The 22,894-nt window shown below is 47.6% G+C and overlaps 1 protein-coding gene across 10 annotated transcripts in view; it reads left to right on the top strand.

The window, feature by feature from the left end:
• Positions 1-22,894, top strand: part of KCNMA1 (potassium calcium-activated channel subfamily M alpha 1) — an 866,219-nt gene that overhangs the window by 360,688 nt on the left and 482,637 nt on the right. For all 10 annotated transcript variants that reach the window (XR_009555312.1, XM_060236723.1, XM_060236715.1 and 7 more), the window contains exon 3: positions 6,394-6,455. Coding sequence is in view for 9 of the 10 variants with exons in the window: in XM_060236723.1 (XP_060092706.1) it covers positions 6,394-6,455 (62 nt within the window). In the remaining variant the exon portion in view is untranslated. The remainder of the gene's footprint in view (positions 1-6,393; positions 6,456-22,894) is intronic.

Raw genomic sequence — 22,894 nt, 5'->3', positions numbered from 1 at the left:
CCCGTGGATCAATTCCTCATCATTCCCTATGGGAATCGTTCATGGAGGTGCATGATGGCTGTGGGGGTGGGGCTTTCCCCACCGGCCAGCTGGCTGGGGGAGGGGGGGGGAGCCTGTAAAACCGGGGGATCCCCCTCTGGGATCTGGGGATTGGGAAGCCTAGTGCAGGCCTCAGATTCAGCGGGAGCTCACAGCAGCGCAGTTCCTGAACCTTTCTGAGAGTTCCACCTCATCCTCCCCACCTTCTCCATTGAATAGTATGTGCAGCTGCATAACAATCCCTGTTGAGCTCCAGCACCTATTTTCCTACAAAACGACCCCTGGATGTGTGGATCATTTCTGTGGGATGCATGCCTTCCCCCTTGCTATATAACTTGTTCCTTAGGACTGCATGGCTGCTTTAGATTTTGCAAGAACAGCCTTCCCTATCGAAATGATTAGTCAAGCATTATTCAAGGGGGGAGGGTGTAGAATTTAGAGTGAAAGGGCTCTAATGAGGATACAAATCTTGATATGAAGACAGCTGAATCTGTTGGTGATTTGGATTCTATGAGCAGCCTCACAACTCATTTCAAGTTGGCCAATACGCAGAGTGCAGAAAAGTCACACACCAAAGAATTAATGCTTTTCTCTCGTTAGACAAAAACCAAATAATGCGAGGCCTAATTAGCTTTTCAGGGGACTGCGTCTCCACAGAGCTTCGCTGTACCATATATAATAACTGTTATCCACACTTCAGAAAGTGCGATTATACAGCAGAATGATGGTTCAGAGAACTGAGCTTCCAAGCCCTTTGTTTCCTTGGAGAGGTTGGTTCGTCATTTCTTAGCAAGACTGATCTCTGGCAATCTGACCAGAATTCTGAAAGCCACAATCCTTCATCACTCAGATTGACAGGTCAGCTGTGCTGAAATCAACGGGACTGTTCTTTCCAATAAAAATTATTCAAGGTTATGACAGTGGGAGAGCCAACAGATCATAGAGTCATAGAGTTGAAAGGGACCTCCAGGGTCATCTAGTCCAACCCCCTGCACAATGCAGGAAACTCACAAACACCTCCCCCTAAATTCACAGGATCTTCATTGCTGTCAGATGGCCATCTAGCCTCTGTTTAAAAACCTCCAAGGAAGGAGAGCCCACCACCTCCCGAGGAAGACTGTTCCACTGAGGAATCGCTCTAACGGTCAGGAAGTTCTTCCTAATGTTGAGCCGGAAACTCTTTTGATTTAATTTCAACCCATTGGTTCTGGTCCTACCTTCTGGGGCCACAGAAAACAATTACACACTATCCTCTATATGACAGCCCTTCAAGGACTTGAAGCTGGTGATCATATCACCTCTCAGCTGTCTCCTCTCCAGGCTAAACATCCCCAGCTCCTTCAGCCTTTTTTCATAGGACTTGGTCTCCGGACCCCGGAACCATGGCTGATTGCTGCCCTATGACTGTAGGTGGCACACGGACATATGGGAAGGAGACAATCCTTCAAATATTGAGGGTTCCAGATGGTGAAGGGCTTTAAATGGCACAACCAGCACTTTGAATTGAACTTGGAAACGGACTGGCAGCCACTGTTGCTTTTTCAAACTGGAGAGCCAGTTTGGCATAGTGGTTAAGTGCAGGGACTCTTATCTGGGAGAACCGGGTTTGATTCCCCACTCCTCCATTTGTACCTGCTAGCATGGCCTTGGGTCAGCCATAGCTCTGGCAGAGGTTGTCCTTGAAAGGGCAGCTGCTGTGAGAGCCCTCTCCAGCCGCACCCACCTCACAGGGTGTCTGTTGTGGGGGAGGAAGGTAAAGGAGATTGTAGGCCGTTCTGAGACTCTGTCCTTGAAAGGGCAGCTGCTGTGAGAGCCCTTTCCAGCCCCACCCACCTCACAGGGTGTCTGTTGTGTGGGAGGAAGGTAAAGGAGATTGTGAGCCGCTCTGAGACTCTGGCCTTGAAAGGGCAGCTTCCGCGAGAGCTCTCTCAGCCCTACCCACCTCACAGGGTGTCTGTTGTGGGGGAGGAAGGGAAAGGAGATTGTGAGCCGCTCTGAGACTCTTCGGAGTGGAGGGCGGGATATAAATCCAATATCTTCATCTACCTCACAGGGTGTCTGTTGTGGGGGAGGAAGGGAAAGGAGATTGTGAGCCGCTCTGAGACTCTTTGGAGTGGAGGGTGTGATATAAATCCAATATCTTCTTCTTCTTCTTCTTCAAAGTGGACAACATTTTTTTTTTCTAGCAGCTAGCCCCATGGCAATAGTCAGGTTGCTGCATTCTGGAGCAGTTGTGGTTTCTGGGTTGTCTTCAAGGGTGAAGAGTCTGTTGCAATAATCAGGATGTGATGTTACAGAAGCATGGATCGGATTGGCTGAGTGCGGGTAGCAAGGGAGTTGGTGAATCAGATGCTGCTGACAGAAAGTGTTCCTGGATGCCGTGCCAACCTGCTTTTCAAACAGCAAGGCAGGTTCCATGAGTACCTTCAAGCTCTTCTGAAAAAGCTAACATCAGCCCCTCTGGGACAGCAGCTTCCTAGCCAGCATCACCTCTGCCTTGTCCGTATTCCACTTGCTCTGCCTTAGCCTTCTGTTGGAAAGATAAAACGAGCAGCTCCATATATGATGCTCTAGCTTGTATGCACAGGATGATCAAAAGTGTCTGTATCAAGGAAGGGCACTTAATTGAACAGAGAGATTTGGCCAAGAGATGTAAATTCAGAGTGGGACTGCGGTCCTGTATTGTTTTGATTTCCTGAACCCTTTGGGAAAGAAAACGGAACCTGAATTGGTGTATCTCAATATTGGTGTGGTAATTGCTTGAAAACAGAACCCGTGGGATTTCTTCTTCATGTGGGGATGTTGTTTGTGGAAAGCAGTTTCCCTCACATGGTTACAGTGTTTTCAGTTACTCTCCCCTCCCGCCCCCCCAAAAGGAGGCTGTGCAGGTAGAGTAGAAATTGTTGTAGATTGTTAAGCTGTAAAAAAGGTAAAGGTAGTTCCCTGTGCAAGCACCAGTTGTTTCCGACTCTGGGGTAATGTCGCATCATGACGTTTTCGTGGCAGACTTTCTACGGGGTGGCTTGCCATTGCCTTTCCCAATCATCTACAGTCCCCCCCCCCCCAGCAAGCTGGGTGCTCATTTTACTGACCTCGGAAGGATGGAAGGCCGAGTCAACCTCGAGCCAGCTACCTGAACCCAGCTTCTGCCGGAATCGAACTTAGGTTGTGAGCAGCAGAGAGCTTGGACTGCTGTACTGCGGCTTTCCCACTCTGTGCCATGGGGCTTCTTTGTTAAGCTACAGCTTGCCATAAACACATGGGACCATTTGTTCCACATGCTGTTGTACCTTTTAATGAGTCAGAAAGGAAACCATTTTGTTAAGCAAGAAAAATCAAAAATTTCTTCTTGGGTTATTTCTTCAGAATGTTTAAAGCAGACCTTTTACTGTTCACGCCTCTGAGGATATGCAGCCACAGCCACAGTTTGCAGCCACAGTTTGCCTTGGGGCTGTGCAGCAAAGGGAGACATGGATTTAACCCTTTGCTTTTTTTCACTAATCCGAACCAGGTCTCCAGTTTTCTGTTAGCATTTTAATTGGGCAAAGGGGGTATGTTTGCAAAGGACATGCTTTCATTCTTTAAATTGTTAGTGGCCAAGAAGGCCGTTTTGATTAGCAAAAACAAGTGGGGGTTAAAGCATGAAGTTTTCTTTCTTCCTCACACTGAACAATTTAAAACAAATTTAACAGTTTTCAGGCCAGAGACACACTTCATAAAAAAGAGCTGTTAAAAGATCAGCCCCTTAATTAAAAGACTGGCTTAAAAAAACCTTTTTTTTTTTTTTGCCTTGATGCCTAAAAGAGGGTAGCATAAGCACCAGGCAAGTGTCACAGGGAAGTTTATTCTGCAGGAATGGTGCCACCACTGAAAAAGCCCTGCCACTGGTTACTACCCACCATGCCTCTGAAATCAAGGGCCTTGGAGAACAGGGCTTGCAAAGAGGGTGTTAGTTATGGGACTGGAACAGCATGGGAGGAGATGGTCACATGAAGCTGCCTTATACTGGATCAGACCCTTGGTCCATCAAACTCAGTATTGTCTACTCAGTAGTGTTGCCAGTCCCCCAGTGGTGCCGGGGGAAACCCCAGTTTTGGGGGCTTAAGACTGCTGCTGGCCAGCTGGCTGGCAGGGGAAGCCCCACCCCCAAATAGGGACACCATCTTGTGATGTCCCTGACACCGTGACATCACCCGGAATTGTCACCATCATGTCAGGGACATGCACATGCTCTGGTATTTGGTGTAGTGGTTAAGTGTGCAAACTTGTACCAGGTTTGATTCCCCATTCCTCCACTTGCAGCTGTTGGAATGGCCTTGGGCCAGCCATAGCTCTCGCAGAGCTGTCCTTGAAAGAGCAGGTTCTGTCAGAGCTCTCTCAGCCCCACCTACTTCACGGGGTGTCTGTTGTGGGGGAGGAAGGTAAAGGAGATTGTGACTGCTCTGAGACTCTGAGATTCAGGGTGAAGGGCAGGACGTAAATCCAATATCCTCTTCTTCTTGGGCAAACTCTATGGTTTTGAGGCCGAAAAAGCCACAGAGTTTGCCCAAACACCAGAATGTCCCCTGCACAACATCTCCTGCCCAGTGATGTCACTTTGAGGTGACATCATCACATCAAGGATGTCACACAACATCCTCACCCACTGATGCAATGCCTCCGAAGTCACAAACTACAGCCAAGGTAACACTTGGCAACCCCGCTATTCGGACTGACAGCGGCTCTCCAAGGTCTCAGGTGGAGGTTTTTCACATCACCTCCTGCCACATCTAGTAGACTGGAGATTCCCGGGATTGAACCTGGGACCTTCCACATGCCAAGCAGATGCTCTGCCACCACCTTCAAGTATCCTCTCCGCCAGCCATCATTATGCCATCATTGTTAATCCATTTTCTACTGTTTCTTTCCATGCAATATTCCTGTTTTCCCCAGAATTGATTTGTTGTGATTTTATTTCGTTCTTTTGTGTGCATTGGAGCACAATCTGTGCTGGGTTAGGACAGTCTTTGTACTTCTGTCTTGTAATTAGCATGATTTCTCATCTTCGTTGTAACCTCCGGGCAATACAGCAACAGCTACCATAGTTGGAACTTTTTTTAAATAAAAAGTTTATTGCCACTATAACACCTCTGAGAATTAACATTCATTTATCAGCATATGGTTTCCGAGGAGAACATTTCAATTCATTTGGAAAGGGAGAGCTCTTGGATTCTTCTTGCCCAGGTGGGAGTAAGAACTGTAGCACAAAATTATTATTATTTCTAATGGAAGGAAGGCATTTAAAAGAAGAAGATGATATTAGATTTATATCCCCTCCCTATACTCTGAAGCTCAGAGACTCAGAGCAGCCTACAATCTGTTTACCTCCCCCTCCACAACAGACACTCTGTGAGGTAGGTGGGGCTGAGAGAGCTCTTGCAGCAGCTGCCCTTTCAAGGACAACTCTGCGAGAGCTATGGCTGACCCAAGGCCATTCCAGCAGGTGCAAGTGGAGGAGTGGAGAATCGAACCCGGTTCTCCTAGATAAGAGTCCGCACGCTTAACCACTACACCAAACTGGCAAGTAGTCCCTTTAAATGTGATGGCCAGAACTCTCTTTGGAGTCCAATCATGCTTGTCACAACCTTGATCATGGCTCCACCCCCAAAGTCTCCTGGCTCCACCCTCAGAGTCCCCAGATATTTCCTGAGTTGGACCTGGCAACCCTAACCTGCAGGTTGGGAAATCCTTGGGAATTTGGGGGATGGAGCCTGAAGAGGGAGGGGCTTGGAGAGGGGGAGGGACTTGGGGTTTGTTACCTTGGAGTCTGCCTTCCAAGGTGACCATTTTCCCCAGGTGAGTTGATCTCTGTCACTTGGCAATCAATGGTAAATCCAGGAGATCTCCAGCCACCACCTGGAGGCTGGCAACCCTACCAATGGCACCACAAGCTTTATTCTTGAAAAAAGGTGGTTGGGCAGCAAAGCCATTCCTGAAGATTTCAGGGCCAGGATGTTAATACGAACATGTTGCATTCTGGGTCAGCCTGTGTGAGGCAGATTATTAAAGAACAGCATATTGCCAATTATGTCATCAGGTACTAAATTTTTACCACCAAATGGTTTGTCATCTGGATTTTATTGCCTTGGGCATGGTAGCATCCTAGAGTGCCTCTGAATGCATATATTACTCACCTGATGCCTCAGTAAAGTCAAACACTTCAAGGCCTGTTGTTGGTTTGCGGAAGGCAGTTAAGACAGAGCTCTGGAATTTTTTTTGCTGCTTTCTCTCTGTTTTAAAAGTTAACAATAAATGACTTACCTGTTGCCTGTTAAGTGATTGCCGTTCTTTTTTTCTCTTCTTTCTCTTTTGCAGGTTGTCTTAGTCTTCGCTCTTAGTATTGGTGCTCTTGTAATATACTTCATAGATTCGTCAAAGTGAGTATTCAAATACATTTCCTCTTTCCTCCTCCTCCCCCAACCCCGTCAGTTACAGGACTTTAAATTGCTTCATTCATCTATTTCAGCTCAAAGTTTTGTACTTGTCACCAGTTTGCAATAAGAGACGGAAGGCTGGAGTTGGGGTTTTAAAATAAAGCAAAGCTTTTCTGAACTGATTCTGAAAGGCGTTGGGGGGAAGATCTTTTGTCGTAGAATTATTTCTGATATTTCGAGATGGGAAATGGAGGGAAGTAGTTCCTGTGTTTTCATAGTCTGAATACATTACATAAATTCTGTTCTTGCAGTAATAATTTGGATAGATTCCTCCCCATATTAAAGGAGGAAAATACAGAATAGTTTAGGGATTTAGGAGAATGAGAGATCTTTTATGAATCATGTTGTGTATTTCAGGAGGGCGAAAGTAGCTGTTTGTGCCCCCCCCCGTGCATTTGTCCCCCCCTCTTTTTTTCCATCTGAAACATTTCATACAACTTCACCTTGTGATAGCAGAACTTGCCATGTTTCTCTGCTAGTAATGCCGAGCAAGAGCCAGCGGCCATCACACCAACACTTTTGGGAAGGATGGGTTATTTTCTGTGGTATATTTGCATTTACCCTCGTGTCTCCTTTGGCCCTGAGAATCCCAGCAATACCTCATAAAACTGATCTGATAAGCTCCTTCATGGTCACATCAGGGAGTGGCGCAGGACGTAGGACGGGTAAAATAACCAAACATATTCTTCTGGACTACATAGAAGGGTGCTGGTTTGGGTACTGTAATAGTAAAACATATGCAATTAACAATCATATCATGTCCATATCACATTGGGACGAAAAATCCCAACTTCAAGTATAAATTAATTTGGAACTTGCCGAGACTGAGAGGGGAAAAAATCTTGGCGTTATAGTAGAGAACTCAATGAAAGGGTCAACCCCAGGGCTTTTTTTGTTTGCATATTAGGCCACGCCTCCCCGATGTAGCCAATTCTCCAAGAGCTTACAGGGCTCTTAGTACAGGGCATAATGTAAGCTCTTGGAAGATTGGCTACATCAGGAGGGTGTGGCCTAATATGCAAAGGAGTTCCTGCTACAAAAAAAGCCCTGGTCAGCGCAGTGTCCTACAGTGGTGAAAAAGGCAAACTCTGTTAGGGGACTAGGGGACTTGCCATCGGAAAATAGCACTACCATATCATATTATACTATTTTATTAATTTTAGATTTTAATCAGAATTTTAATTAAACTGTTAATGTAGTTGTTTAAATTTTTTTGTATAACTAATGTATGGAATTTTGTTGTGAGCCGCCCTGAGCCTACTTCGGCGGGGAGGGCGGGATATAAATAAAATTGTTATGTTATGTTATTATTAGGAAAAGGATTGAGAATAAAAAGACCGATATCGTTAGGCCCCTCTATGGCATGACCAGGGGGGGAATTCTAGCAGGAGCTCCTTTACATATTAAGCCACACACCCTGGTATAGCCAATCCTCCAAGAGTTTACAGGGCTCTTTTTTGTAAACTCCAGGAGGATTGGCTATATCAAGGGAGTGTGGCCTAATATGCAAAGGAGCTCCTGCTAGAATTCCACCCTTGAGTGTGACCTCATATGGAATACTGTGTTCAGTTCTGGTCACTGTGTCCCAAAAAGAATCTCACGGAGCTGGGAAAAGTGCAGAGGAAAGTGCTGTGAGGAAAGATTAGGGGGTTGGAGCACCTGCCCTGTGAGGAAAGGCCAAATAGTCAGGACTTTTGAGTTTAGGAAAGAGACAACTGAGGGGAGGACATGATCAAGGTTTATAAAGTTATGCTCAGGGTGCAGAGAGCTGATCAAGAGAAATTTTTCTTTTTCTCCCAAATGACTAGAACTCAAGGGCATCCGAGGAAGCTGATGGGCAGGAGATTCAAGACAAACAAGAAATGCTTAAAATGTGGGATTCGTTGCCAGAGGATGTTTTGATGGCTACAGGAATAAACAGCTGTAAAAGGGAATTAAGTAGATTCATGGTGGATAAATGTATCAATGGCCATGGAGGCAGAGGGGAACCTTCACATTCAGAGACACTAAGCCTCTGAATCCCAGAGCCAGAAGGCAATGCCATTGAAAGGCCTTGGCTTCTATGCTCTGTTGTTGGCCCTCCAGAGGAACTGGTTGGCAGGGCTCTTCGGATGTTCTTATGAAGGCCTCAGCCTTTCTGCCCTGTTGTTGGCCCTCCAGAGGAACTGGTTGGCTGCTGTGTGAGGTAGGAGGCTGGACTAGATGGACCACTGGTCTGATCCAGCAGGGCTCTTCTAATGTTCTAATGAAGGCCATGGGCACTATGCTTTGTTGTTGGCTCTCCAGAGGAACTGGTTGGCCACTGTGTGGGGCAGGAGGCTGGACTAGATGGATCCTCACTAGTCTGATCCAGCAGGGCTCTTCTGATGTTCTTACGAAGGCCTCAGGCTCCATGCCCTGTTGTTGGCCCTCCAAAGGAACTGGCTGACCACTGTATGAGACAGTTGGCTGGACTAGATGGACCCTCCCTGGTCTGATCCAGCAGAGCTCTTCTAATGTCTGTGAAACTGTTGGTGCAATTGTGAATTGGACTGAGAAGAAATTGCAATGACTTGTGAATAAAGATATGATGGTCCTTGGTGTTTATATAAACAAATGGCCACCACTTCAGGCACTTGGATGATTCTGCTGAAGTTTGGGCTGTTTATACATTTTGGGGTTTGATCTGTCCAACATTAAGCAGTTTTATGCCCTGTGAAGTTCCGTGTGAAACATTTTAGCCTGAGCTGTCAAGATCATGGGAAGAATGAAAGTGCTTCAGTTTGACTGGGCAATGATATTTTTTACATCTACACTCTTTGAAAGATTGCATGCCTCCCAAATGTGAAGCAGATAGAGTGAGGGATAAAGCAGAGCGTCAAACTCATTTGTTATGAGGGCCGGATCTGACGTAAATGAGACCTTGTTGGGCGGGGCCGTGTGTGTCATAAAATGTAAGGCCAGGTAGTGGAGAGATAAACTTCATATGCTGGTCAGCCAATGGCCAGCTTTGCTCTGTAGCTCCTGTGCGATTGAGCAAGCCTGGCAAAGCAAGCTGTGATGCAGAGGGAAGCAAGAGAGAGAAAAGAAAGCAGATGACAGTGAGTTGTTGTGAGCCTGACAGGATCTCTCTGGGGGCCTGATCCGGCCCTCAGGCTGCATGTTTGACACCCCTGGTAAAGCTTGAGGGGTCACTACCACTTGTAATAGGGCTGTACTTGGACTGCAAAACACCCAGACTGCATAGGACAGAGGGCTGCAGTGAGCATTCTGTAATTGGATATGCTCTTCAAAAGCAGCGCATTCAGAGCCATTGACCAATCAGATCTGAGTCCTGTAGCATCCTAGAGACAAATAAGATTTTGGCAGGGTAGAGTGCATCTCGAAGAGGCCTGGGACAGATGGTCTTGTCCAAAGAGTGTTCTTGTGCCACACTGCACTGTTGGAGTCTGGCCATGTTGCATTTGAAGGAGCTCTTCCTGCTGTCTTTATTATATTTATTCTGAAGCAAAAACAGCCCAGCTATAGCTAATAATTGAATTATCGGATGATCTCTTCTTGCTTCTGCTGTCACCGACAGAAAGGCTTCCAGAACACCTTCAGATGGGAACTTTTTCTTGCTAGAGGTTTGCCTTTGGGGTTGCTTGGACTTTAGATAGGTCAGTAGAAAAGAGCAAGTGTCCAGGATCACAAAGACGTACAAAATTGATGGCAGGGTAGGAGCTTTTGTGAGCCCCTGCTCACTTCTTCAGATATTTGGGGCGGGGGGGAAACCCCTCTAGGCTTGTTTTGTTTTGTTTTAACCTTCTGAAAACAGCCCAACAGTTAATGAAAGCTTGGATTGGGGTTCCCAACCTTTTTGAGCCTTGAGGCACTTTTGGAACTCTGATGCAGTGTGGTAGGCACAATAGGGTTGCCAATCCCCAGGTGGAGACAGGGGATCCCCCAGTTTGGAGGCCCCCCCCCCTGCTTCAGGGTCTTCAGAAAGTGGGGTGGGGAGGAATGTTTGCTGGGCACTCCATTATTCTGTATGGCGACTGATCCCATCCATTTTATTTATTTAATTCCATTTATACCCCGCCCTCCCCGCCGAAGCGGGCTCAGGGCAGCTTACATGGTCATGTGTGTAATGAACATAAAACCATAAGAAACAGTTTTTGATTTATATCCCGCCCTCCCCACCAAAGCAGGCTTCATGGGTATTTTATTTATTTATTTTTTATTTATTTATTTAGAATTTATATCCCGCCCTTCCCACGGGTGGCTCAGGGCGGCTTCCAACAATAGATCCAGCATAAAATTAAGCAATATTTAAACATATAAGGGAATAAACATTTAAAACAGATAAAACAGATAAAACCATAAATATTAATAAATATTCGAAATATATATAAAGAACTCTGGCAAGTTGCATTAAGTTCTCAAGCTAGGTATAGGCTAGCCGGAAGAGGGTCGTCTTACAGGCCCTGCGGAACTGAACAAGGTCCCGCAGGGCCCTCACCTCTTCCGGCAACTGATTCCACCATGTAGGGGCCATAACAGAGAAAGCCCTTTCTCTGGTGGATTTCAAGCGGGCTTCTTTCGGCCCAGGGACAGTAAGGAGATTTTGTGTTCCCGACCTCAGTACTCTCTGGGGAACATGCGGGGAAAGACGGTCCTTCAGGTAGACAGGTCCCAAGCCATATAGGGCTTTAAAGGTGATAACCAGCACCTTGTACCGGACTCGGTATATCACTGGAAGCCAGTGCAGGGTCCGAAGACCCGGCTGAATGTGTCCCCACTTTGGGAGACCCAGTAACAGCCGGGCCGCGGCATTCTGCACCAGCTGCAATTTCCGAGTTCGTGACAGGGCAGCCCCATGTAGAGGGCATTACAGTAGTCCAACCTCGAGGTGACCGTAGCATGGATCACTGTTGCTAGGTCGTCGCGCTCCAGGAAGGGGGCCAACTGCCTTGCCCGCCTAAGGTGAAAAAACGCGGACTTGGCAGCGGTTGCTATCTGAGCCTCCATCTTTAAGGACGGCTCCAATAGCACCCCCAAGCTCCTGACCCTGTCCGCTGCTACCAGCGGCGCACCGTCAAAGGCTGGTAGGGGGATTCCCCCTCCCGGGCCGCGGCCCAAGCAAAGGACCTCTGTCTTCGCAGGATTAAGCTTCAGCCCGCTCAGCCTGAGCCACTCAGCCACGGCATGTAATGCCCGATCTAGATTTTCCGGGGCGCAGGTCGGCTGGCCGTCCATCAGTAGGTAGAGCTGGGTGTCATCAGCGTACTGGTGACACCCTAGCCCGTGCCTTCGGGCAATCTGGGCAAGAGGCCGCATATAGATGTTAAATAACATCGGGGAGAGGACCGCCCCTTGGGGTACACCACAGTCGAGTGTGCACCTCTGGGACAGCTCCCCCCCCAACTGCGACCCTTTGTCCCCGACCTTCCAGGAAAGAGGAGAGCCACTGTAAGGCCAAGGCTCAAGGAGGGGGGGGGCTTCTTTTTGATGTAGAGTCACCAAATTTTCAGCATAGCATCTGATGCCTCTCCTCAAAACACCCTCCAAGTTTCAAAGAAATTGGATCACGGGATCCAATTCTGTGAGCCCCAAAGATAGAGCTCCTATCTTTCATTATTCCTGTGGAGGGAAGGCATTTAAAAAGGTGTGCGGCCTCTTGAAATGTGATGGCCAGAACTCCATTTGGAGTTTAGTTATGGTTGTCACCCCCTTGCTCCTGGCTCCACCCCCAGGTCTCCTGCTTCCACCGCAAAGTCCCCAGATATTTCTTGAATTGGACTTGACAGCCCTAAGGCACAACCACAAAATGGCTTCCCCATTAGGCTGAGCCGGCCACAAGATGGCTGCCACAGGTAACTTTCAATCACTCCGTGCAGATCCTTGTGCTGTGGTGGCAGCTGCTGCCGAAGCAACGTTTAAAATAATCCATACAGCCAATAAAATCTCCAGTAGTCAATCAGAAGCACGCCTGGGCAAAAGCCCCACCCACTTGGCAGGCATCAGAAAAGGTGTCAGTGTGCTCTGTGGTGCCCGGGATACCATGTTGGGGAGATCTGGCTTCGATGTCTCCAAGGCTGTCAAGTACTCTCTCCCCTACTCTTTTTATTTAGGCGAAGGTGGGGAAGGTATTCCCTGTACTTTTTCATTGACAACCTAGAAATGTTGTGCTCAGCTCTCTGGAGTTAGGTGTTCTGACTCAATTTCTCCCATTAAGCGCTAAACAAACATCAATTAAGGCAGTGTACAATCCAGTGGAGTGAAATATTACCTTATTAAGGATCCAAAATAGGAAAACGTAGTCTTGTGTTGGAGTGGGCGCCAGCTGTTTTATTGCCGCTGCACTTCATCAGAGAGAGCCAGTTTGGTGTACTGGTTAAGTGTGTGGACTCTTATCTGGGAGATCCGGGTTTGATTCCACACTCCTCCACTTCCACCTGCTAGCATAGCCTTGGGGCAGCCATAGCTCTGGCAGAGGTTGTCCTTGAAAGGACAGCTGCTGTGAGAGCCTCTCCAGCCCCACCCACCTCACAGGGTGTTTGTTGTGGGGGAGGAAGGTAAAGGAGATTGTGAGTCACTCTGAGACTGTCCTTGAAAAGGCAGCTGCTGTGAGAGCCCTCTCCAGTCCCACCCACCTCACAGGGTGTCTGTTGTGGGGGAGGAAGGTAAAGGAGATTGTGAGCCGCTCTGAGACTCTGTCCTTGAAAGGGCAGCTGCTGTGAGAGCCCTCTCCAGCCCCACCCACCTCACAGGGTGTCTGTTGTGGGGGAGAAGGTAAAGAAGATTGTGAGCCGCTCTGAGACTCTGTCCTTGAAAGGGCAGCTGCTGTGAGAGCCCTCTCCAGCCCCACCCACCTCACAGGGTGTCTGTTGTGGGGGAGGAAGGTAAAGGAGATTGTGAGCCACTCTGAGACTCTTCGGAGTGGAGGGCGGGATATAAATCCAATATCTTCTTCTTCTTCATCAGAGCCTTCTGGTCTTGTATTGCAATGACTAAACCCTCCCCCTCCCAAACAAAATAAGGAAGTACAAAATAACCAGAAGGTAGAGAAGGAAAAGAAGAGCCCCGTAGCACAGAGTGGTAAAGCTGTAGTACTGCAGTCAAACTCTGCTCATGACCTGAGTTGGATCCCAGCGGAAGCTGATTCAGGTAGCCAGCTCAAGGTTGACTCAGCCTTCCATCCTTCCGAGGTTGATAAAATGAGTACCCAGCTTGCTGGGTGAAAGTGTAGATGACTGGGGAAGGCAATGGCAAACCACCCCGTAAAAAGTCTGCTGTGAAAACGTGATGTGATGTCACTCCAGAGTCGGAAACGACTGGTGCTTGCACAGGGGACTACCTTTATCTTTTTAGGGAAGGAACAGTAAAAAAAAGAGCACCATCATTAAGGGACAAATGAAGCAATGTGTACAAAAAAAAATAGAAGTAGTAGTGAATGAGTTAAAAAGAAGAAAAAGATACTGGATTTATATCCTGCCCTCCATTCCGAAGAGTCTCAGAGCGGCTCACAATCTCCTTTCCCTTCCTCCCCCACAACAGACACCCTGTGAGGTAGGTGGGGCTGAGAGAGCTCTCCCAAGAAGCTACCCTTTCAAGGACAACTCTGCAAGAGCTATGGCTGACCCAAGGCCATTCCAGCAGCTGCAAGTGGAGGAGTGGGGAATCAAACCCGGTTCTCCCAGATAGAGTCCACACACTTAACCACTACACCAATCTGGCTCTGAAGAATAGCCAAAGCACACAACAGCAAACATAGACACGAGGCAGTCATAAATGGCACATATTATAGTCTGCTAACATCCAAGATAGAATGATAAATATCTAAAATGCAGGAAAGGGTCCACATGCAACACACAAGTGATTCAGATGCTGCTGAAGTCTTTTTGTCAATGGGAGGCTGGTCATCTAAGCTGTTTTAGATGGTCTTGGTCATGAGCACGGGAAAACAGCTTCTGACAAGAGGCTGGTGCACAGGGCCAGTATCAGCATCCACTCAGGTGGGGCTGCTGCAGGGGATCCCTTCCTGATGTTGCACTGCCTGGTGCCCCCGGGGAAAGGACTGCAGGCGGCTGTGAGCAGAGGCCATGGGAAGGACCCACAGGCAGGTGAGTGGGAGGGAAGGAAGGAAGGAAGCCATAAGTGCCTGGTGGTGGGCAGAGGACGGGAGGGGTGTGCTGGGAAGTCCGCCAGCCTCCCCCCCCCCCCCAGGCCTGGAATGGTCCCACTGGTGCATATTTATTGACGCCTCTGCTGTCAATCTCTGCAGTCGATACCTCGTAGTTTACTGGAATAATGATGATGAAATATTTTTAAAAGTCTATTTGAAAATTGGTTGTTGTAGATTTTCCAGGCTGGGTGGCTGTGGTCTTGGCACCGTGACTGGCAGAGGTGTAACCCAGAAAACTGGAGTTCTTGCTGGGTCAAACTGAGAAGGAGTTGACCCACTTCAGTTTTCTGGGTTACATCTCTGAGGATGCCTGTCGCAGTTGCTGGCAAACATCAGGTCTCACAAGGCCAAGACAACGGCCACACAGGCCGGGAAATCTACAGCAGCCAATGGACTCCGACCGTGAAAACCTTCGGCAACATATCTGCTTGAAAAGTTTTTAAATCCCCCCAAACTTGGTGTTTAGTGTAGAAAATGCCACATTTCACTAGCTATTGCCAGGGTTTTTTTCTTCCAATGGAAAACTTTTTTTTTAAGTACGGAGAAGTCTTGCCACCTCTCTCCAGGATGCTTGTGCTTTGAAACACCTGCCCTTGTCAAAAACTGCTCAGCTGCAAACGTGATGAACACGATTCAAAGCTGAAATCTACCGCCTGCTGTTGGAAGTAGCACTGGCCATTCTACCACCAGAGAGGCCCACTAACTTGTTACCTCTTCATTCTCTCATTGAACAACTCTTAACTGTAAAAAAAGTTTTTCCTGCTATCCAGCTGGTACCTTCCTCATAATTGTGAGTCCTCTCCTCTGTTGCCAACAGGATCAGCTCCCTGCCCTCCTACAAGTGACAGCCCAAAGACTTTCAGAGAGTACTCATGTCCCCTCTCAACCTCCTCTTCTCCAGACTGAACATTCCCAAGCCCCTCAGACTTTCCTCCAGGCCCCTGATCATCCTTGTTGCTCTCATCTTCACCCCCTCCATTCTGTCTACATCTTTCTAGAAGTGAGGCCTCCAGAACGGCAAACAAGACTCCAGGTGTGGCCTGGTCAATGCAGTGCACAGCAGGACTGTGACATCTTGTGATTTGGATGTTATGTCTTTGTTGATACACCCCAAGATCGCATTAGCCTTTTTTATCGCTGCATCACACTGGCTGCTCATATTTAATTTATGGTCCACCCGTACGCCCAAGACACGTACCCCCAAGATCACACTGCTACCTAGAAGTGTATCCCCCATCCAGTATGTGTGTTGTTCATTTTTGTTAGCCAGATGTAGAATTCGGCACATCCTTCTTAAATAAGTGCCAGTTTGTGCCAGGGAGCAAGTTTGGTGTAGTGGTTAAGTGCACAGACTCTTCTCTGGGAGAACTGGGTTTGATTCCCCACTCCTCCACTTGTAGTTGCTGGAATGGCCTTGGGTCAGCCATCACTCTTGCAGAGGTTGCCCTTGAAAGGACAGCTTCTATGAGAGCCCTCTCAGCCCCACCCACCTCACAGGGTGTCTGTTGTGGGGGAGGAAGGAAGAGGAGATTGTGAGCCGCTCTGAGACTCTGTCCTTGAAAGGGCAGCTGCTGTGAGAGCCCTCTCCAGTCCCACCCACCTCACAGGGTGTCTGTTGTGGGGGAGGAAGGGAAAGGAGATTGTAGGCTGTTCTGAGACTCTGTCCTTGAAAGGGCAGCTGCTGTGAGAGCCCTCTCAGTCCCACCCACTTTGCAGGGTGGCTGTTGTGGGAGAGGAAGGGAAAGGAGATTGTGAACCAATCTGAGATTCGGAGTGGAGAGTGGTGTATAAATCTAATATCCTCCTCCTCCTCTTCCTTCTTTTGCATCTTGTTCACATCCACATACTTTTCCAGTGTGTTCGAACCTTGTTGAATTCTGTCTCTGTCTTCTGGAATGTTCGCTTCTTCACCTTAGTTTGGTGTCAAAAGCAATGCTTTTAAAAATCTACACAGCCAATCAAATCTCCAGTGACCAATAAGTGCCTGACCCCTCCCACTTCCTAAAAATACTTGACAGGTGCCAGGAAAGGGGTCTGCAGGTGCCATGGCCCCCATGGGCATCACGTGGTGGTCCAAAGACTTGCGGTTGCTGAAGGAAGCAATACCTTGGCCCAGCTTCTTGAAGGTCTGACCCTGACAAGGACGTCCTCTTGAATGGGAGGCCTTACATTACCCATCTTCTGCAAGAGGGTGCAGCAAAGGATGAGTCATTTGTTCTTGCTGGAGCATCCGTGATGGCGAGGAAAGCTTCATGACAAATGAGAGAAAAAAAAGAAAAAGAAAAATGTGTTGATAGGTGGTAGGATCAGCCTGGACAGAGCAGATTGGATTTGCAGTCATTCTCCAAAAGGAAGAAGATCCTTCCTCGGGTATTTTGTATACTGCCCTTCCTCCTGGCTATAATGCTGTGATGTAAAGCTGCGTTCATTCAGTGGAAATTTCTCATTAACAAACGGGCTGCTAGAAACGCCAGTGTACGGCTAGATTTGAGTCCAATAGAACCTAGGCAGTATAATAAAAAGTAGAGACAGCACCCTGCCCACAAAAGTCCGTATAGTCAAAGCAATGGTATTCCCAGTAGTAATGTTTGGCTGTGAGAGTTGGACCATAAGGAAGGCCGAGAGCAGAAGAATAGATGCTTTTGAGCTGTGGTGCTGGAGAAGACTCTTGAGAGTCCCTTGGACTGCAAGAAGATTGAATCAGTCAGTCCTCAGGGAAATCAACCCTGACTGTTCCCTGGAAGGTCAGATGCTGAAGCTGAAGCTCAAATACTTTGGCCACCAAACGAGAAGGGAGCACTCCCTGGAGAAGACCCTCATGCTGGGAAAGACAGAAGGCAAAAGAACAAGGGGATGCGTTGGCTGGACAGTGTTGCTGATGTAACCAACACGAATTTGAGCAAACTTTGGAGGATGGTGGAAGACAAGAGGGCCTGGCGTGACTTTGTCCATGGGGACGCAAAGAATTGGACTCAACTGTGTGACTGAACAACAACAATAAAGCAGCTTTGAGACTTACAAGATTTTGGGGGTATGAACTTGTTACTGAGATATGGTTAATACAGTAGAGTTTGCTCAGTTGTAGAAGCATGAAACTGAGTGCAGCAAATACATCTCCTGAGAAGTATATTGCAAGAAATGTAAACTTCCATTTATTCAAGTAGATCCAGCTCACATTCAGGTTGCAGCTAAAAGAAGAGATGGAAGCCTGGCTTCCCTATCAGAAATGGCCAGCTAATCCAGCATCATGTTTGTGGGAGTATGAGGGCACTGCAGCTTCAGGAGAGACCTGTAGAGACATTTGTCTCCATGGAAGGCCATGTGAGGAACGGGAAAGGACAAGGGGGAGGGGTGGAGAGAGAGAGGGCAGCTCCAAGGTTAAAAAAGAGAGAGGCATCCCGTTCAAGGAGGCAACACCTAGACACACTTAGAGTGATGTAGTGCCAATGTCTGGGCAGGCTGAGGGCGTTTTCGCACTTACCTTAAGCCGGAGCGACGTCCCTCTTCACCGCGCAGCGTCTGCACGGTTTTCGCACTAATTGCTCCGGAGCACCTGGAAGAGCTGCAAAGTCCCGCGGCTTTTGCATCGCAAATGTAAACCGTTTTTTGGCGGTTTACATTTGCGACGCAAAAGCCGCGGGACTTTGCGGCTCTTCCAGGTGCTCCGGAGCAATTAGTGCGAAAACCATGCAGACGCTGCGCGGTGAAGAGGGACGTCGCTCCGGCTTAAGGTAAGTGCGAAAACGCCCTGAGTCTCTCACTCCACCACTTCTGAGCTGCAAGATTTGAGTCTGAAGAAGTATTTTCTCCCCTAATATTCTGTATCCATTAGAATCTGATTTAGCATGTTTGAGTTGCGTTTAGCAAAGAAAGGTTAAAGAGGTTAACAGTATGTGTTGTACAGATCTCACAACTTTCCCCCTAATAGCCAGAATATTTGTTTATGAGGGGAAAACCAGGAATGTGGCATATTCAAACAAACTGTACTTAGTTCAGTAAAAATACTTGCACATATTTATAGATAGAAGCTAAGTTAAGCGGCATGCACTTCTGTTTGATTAAATGAAGGCGTCCCAAGTGAATCTACTCATTTTAGCATCCACAGAGACCAGCGTGTGGTGTGTGCATGTGTGCATGAGTGTAAAACACCTTCAAACTGCAGCTAACTTCTGGCAACCCCAGTGAGGCACTTTCAAGGCGAGAGAAGCAGAGGTCATCGGCCAGAGCCTCTCTCTGCTGGGTCGTTTTTGTTGGACTCTCATCCAAGTACCTGCCCTGCTTAATTGCTGAGATGGACGATACTGGTCCATGCCAGGCCGCCTTTCCTCTTCCTGAGTTCCAGCAAGGTGTAACTTTTAGCTGACTTTATGTAACCCTGGGCACTAACATTTAGAACTAAATTCTAAGAGTTTGGGATTAAATTTTAAGGCTTTAGAACTAAATTCGACAAGAGTGTCGGGAATCAAAGGGTAGTTGGATAGGCTTTTCTTCTGAGACTCCCACAGTTATAGTGCGGGATTCTTTGCCTCCAAAACAGGGACTTTTGTCTTTGTCTTGCCATTTTTCTTGTCTTTATCCTGCCATTTTTCAAGGATAAACCTCTTGAAAGTATCTTCACTGCTCATTTCAGGTATTATTCAGGTAACTGATGAAGTGAGCAGTGCTCACGAAAGCTCCTACCCTGCCACAAATTTTGTTAGTTTTTAACGTGCGACCATGTCTTGTTCTTTTCTGATGTTTACAAAATCCTCTTTGCTGCCTCTAAAGCTTTTAACGCCGTCTTCCAGTTCTCAAAACAGGAAACTGTAAATACGACCTCCTATTCTATGTCCTGGAAGAGCCAGTTTGGTGTAGTGGTTAAGTGCGCGGACTCTTATCTGGGAGAACCGGTTTTGATTCCCCACTCCTCCACTTGCACCTGCTGGAATGGCCTTGGGTCAGCCATGGCTCTTGTAGGAGTTGTCCTTGAAAGGGCAGCTGCTGTGAGAGATATCTCAGCCCCACCCACTTCACAAGGTGTCTGTTGTGGGAGGGGGGGAGGTAAAGGAGATTGTGACCACTGAGACTCTGAGATTCAGAGTGTAGGACGAAATCCAATATCATCATCACCTTCTTCTTTGCAAATTTTCTTCTGAGCTATGATGCAGCCCCGTGGCGCAGAGTGGTAAAGCTGCAGTACAGCAGTCGGAGCTCTCTGCTCATGACCTATTCGATCCCGGCAGAAGCTGGTTCAGGTAGCCAGCTTGAGGTTGACTCAGCCTTCCATCCTTCCAAGGTCGGTCGAATGAGTCCCCAGCTTGCTGGGGGGAAAGTGTAGATGACTGGGGAAGGCAATGGCAAACCACCCCATAAAAAAGTCTGCTGTGAAAACGTCGTGATGCGACGTCACCCCAGAGTCGGAAACGACTGGTGCTTGCACAGGGGACTACCTTTTCCTTTATGATGAGACTGTCCTAGCCTGAAGTAATAGTTTCAAATTATTAGGGCAAAGAGGTGGTGGAAAGTGCTATCAAGTTACAGGCAACATATGGTGACCCCGTTGGGTTTCCAAGGCAGGAGATGTTCAGAGGTGGTTATCATTGCTAGCTTCTTCCTTGGTGGTCCCCCATTCAAGTATTAACCAAGGCTGGCCCTGCTTAGCAGCTAGGGTTGCCAAGTCCAATTCAAGAAATATCTGGGGACTTTGGGGGTGGAGCCAGGAGCAAGGTAGAGACAAGCACAACTGAACTCCAAAGGGAGTTCTGGCCATCACATTGAAAGGGACTGCGCACCTTTGAAATGCCTTCCCTCCATTGGAAATAATGAAGAATGGGGGCTCCTTCTTTTGGGACTCCTAGAATTGGACCCCCTGGTTCAAACTTTTTGAAACTTGGAGGGCATTTTGAGGAGAGGTACCAGATGCTATGCTGAAAATTTGGTGCCTCTACCTAAAAAAACAGCTCCCCAGAGCCCCAGATATCCACAGATCAATTTTTTCATTATACCCTATGGGAATCAGTCTCCATAGAGAATAATGGAGTGCCCAGCAGACATCCCCCTCCCCCAGCTTTCTGATGACCCTGAAGCAGGGGGAAAGCCTCCAAACTGGGGGATCTCCTGTTCCCACCTGGAGATTGGCAACCCTATTAGCTGCTGAGCTATGACGAGATTGGGCTAGCCTGGGCTCTCCAGGTCAGGGCATGGGGGGAAACGAGCATAAGTTTCAAGATGTGGGGCCTGGGGTGGGGAATAGTGACTTTGTCTCGGATTTGCTTGATTCTGCACCAAGTCAAGCCACATAATAGTTAATCCAGTTGCCACAAGGAGCCCAGTTCTCAAACTTCTCCTGTTTTCTATTTCTGGAGCTGCATCAGAACAAAACATTATTTTGGACACAGAAGTTATGTAAAAGCAGAAGCAAAAACAAACAATTGGCATGTGTAGGCATCTGTTCACTTCGGGGTTGATATTTTCCAATGGGAGACTATAAAAACAAAACGAATTAGCACAGTTATTTTTGTCATATGCTATCCCCATAATAAACATACTGGGCAAACTTTGCTTGGATTCTGAAAGGCTGTTAGTCTGTTGTTGCAAAAACAACAGTCAGGTCATGTCATCCTCAAGACTTATTGTATCGTAAACTTTCTTAGGTAATGGACTCTATCAGGGGTGGCCAAACTGAGACTCGGGAGCCACATGTGGTTCTTTCACACATATTGCATGGCTCTTGAAGCCCCCCCCCCCCCCCCCAGCCAGCTTGGAGAAGGCATTTGTCTCTTTAAATCACTTCTTCAAGCCAAGCCAGCCAGCAGCTTTTAGAATGCATTTAAAGTTATAGTTGCTTTCTTTCCACCTCTCTCTCCCTCCTCTACCCCAAACTTACTTCCTTCCTTCCTTCCTTCCTTCCTTCCTTGCAGCTCTCAAACATCTGATGTTTATTCTTTGTGGCTCTTCCATTAAGCACCCCTGGACTATATAAACAGTTTGCTTAGAATAGTATTCCTCAACCTGGTGCCCATGGTGCTTACCAAGCTTTTCAGAAAGTAGTGTTTGGGGGGCGGGGCTCTGTAAGGCAGAATTTGGCTTAATTCCAATTAAAGGGTTTTCCACTAGAGGATAAGGAGGACTGGGAAGCCTCTGGACTTTCCTTAATCAGCGTGTGCCTCCACTTCCCATTCAAGATCAGAGCTGGTTTGGTGTAGTGGTTAAGGGTGCGAACTCTTATCTGGGAGAACCGGGTTTGATTCCCCACTCCTCCACTTGCAGCTGCTGGAATGGCCTTGGGTCAGCCATAGCTCTCTTATCTGGGAGAACCAGGTTTGATTCCCCACTCCTCCACTTGCACCTGCTGGCATGGCCTTGGGTCAGCCATAGCTCTGGCAGAGGTTGTCCTTGAAAGGGGAGCTGCTGTGAGAGCCCTCTCAGCCCCACCCACCTCACAGGGTGACTGTTGTGGGGGAGGAAGGTAAAGAAGATTGTAAGCCGCTCTGAGACTCTGTCCTTGGAAGGGCAGCTGCTGTGAGAGCCCTCTCAGCCCCACCCACCTCACAGGGTGTCTGTTGTGGGGGAGGAAGGTAAAGGAGATTGTGAGCCACTCGGAGTGGAGGGCGGGATATAAATCCAATTTCTTCTTCTTCTTCTTCTTCTTCTTCTTCTTCTTCTTCTTCTTCTTCTTCTTCTTCTTCTTCTTCTTCTTCTTCTTCTTCTTCTTCTTCTTCTTCTTCTTCTTCTTCTTCTTCTTCTTCTTCTTCGATTTCCTTTTTCCCAGGAGCTGTGAGGAGGGAGATATTCTGTTTGGCTTCCCCCAGAGGTAGCCATTTTAAATTTGGCCCTACCTCCCATGGTAGCCATTTTGGAGTGGTGCTCAGCACTGCCTTGTAAAATTCCAGTGGTGCCTGTAGCCTCAAAAACATTGGGGACCCCTGGCTTAGAATGATGCCCAGCTTTTAACTAATAAAACCAACACAGTATGCAAGCAGAAATGTAAAGGGCAAAATTAGGCAACTTTCTGTCTTATCACCTTGTCTTTGCTTCACTGACACCCTCATTTCCTTGATCTCTGGGTTCACCTGATCTTGATTTTGGGAAAAGTTTATTGTGTATTCCAGCATATCCATATAGCCTGGTAGTGGCTTCCTTTTCTTGCCCTAAGAAGTTCCATGAAATAACTTGTAAAAAGTTGTCAAGAAAACAGAACTTGGCAACCAGTGAAATATGGTTGAACCCAGGGGTGGAATTCTAGCAGGAGCTCCTT

Source organism: Heteronotia binoei, chromosome 4, assembly GCF_032191835.1.
Source record: "Heteronotia binoei isolate CCM8104 ecotype False Entrance Well chromosome 4, APGP_CSIRO_Hbin_v1, whole genome shotgun sequence".
Lineage (NCBI taxonomy): Eukaryota > Metazoa > Chordata > Lepidosauria > Squamata > Gekkonidae > Heteronotia > Heteronotia binoei.
The sequence above is the reverse complement of the archived record's forward strand: the minus strand, read 5'-3'. Positions and strand labels throughout refer to the sequence as shown.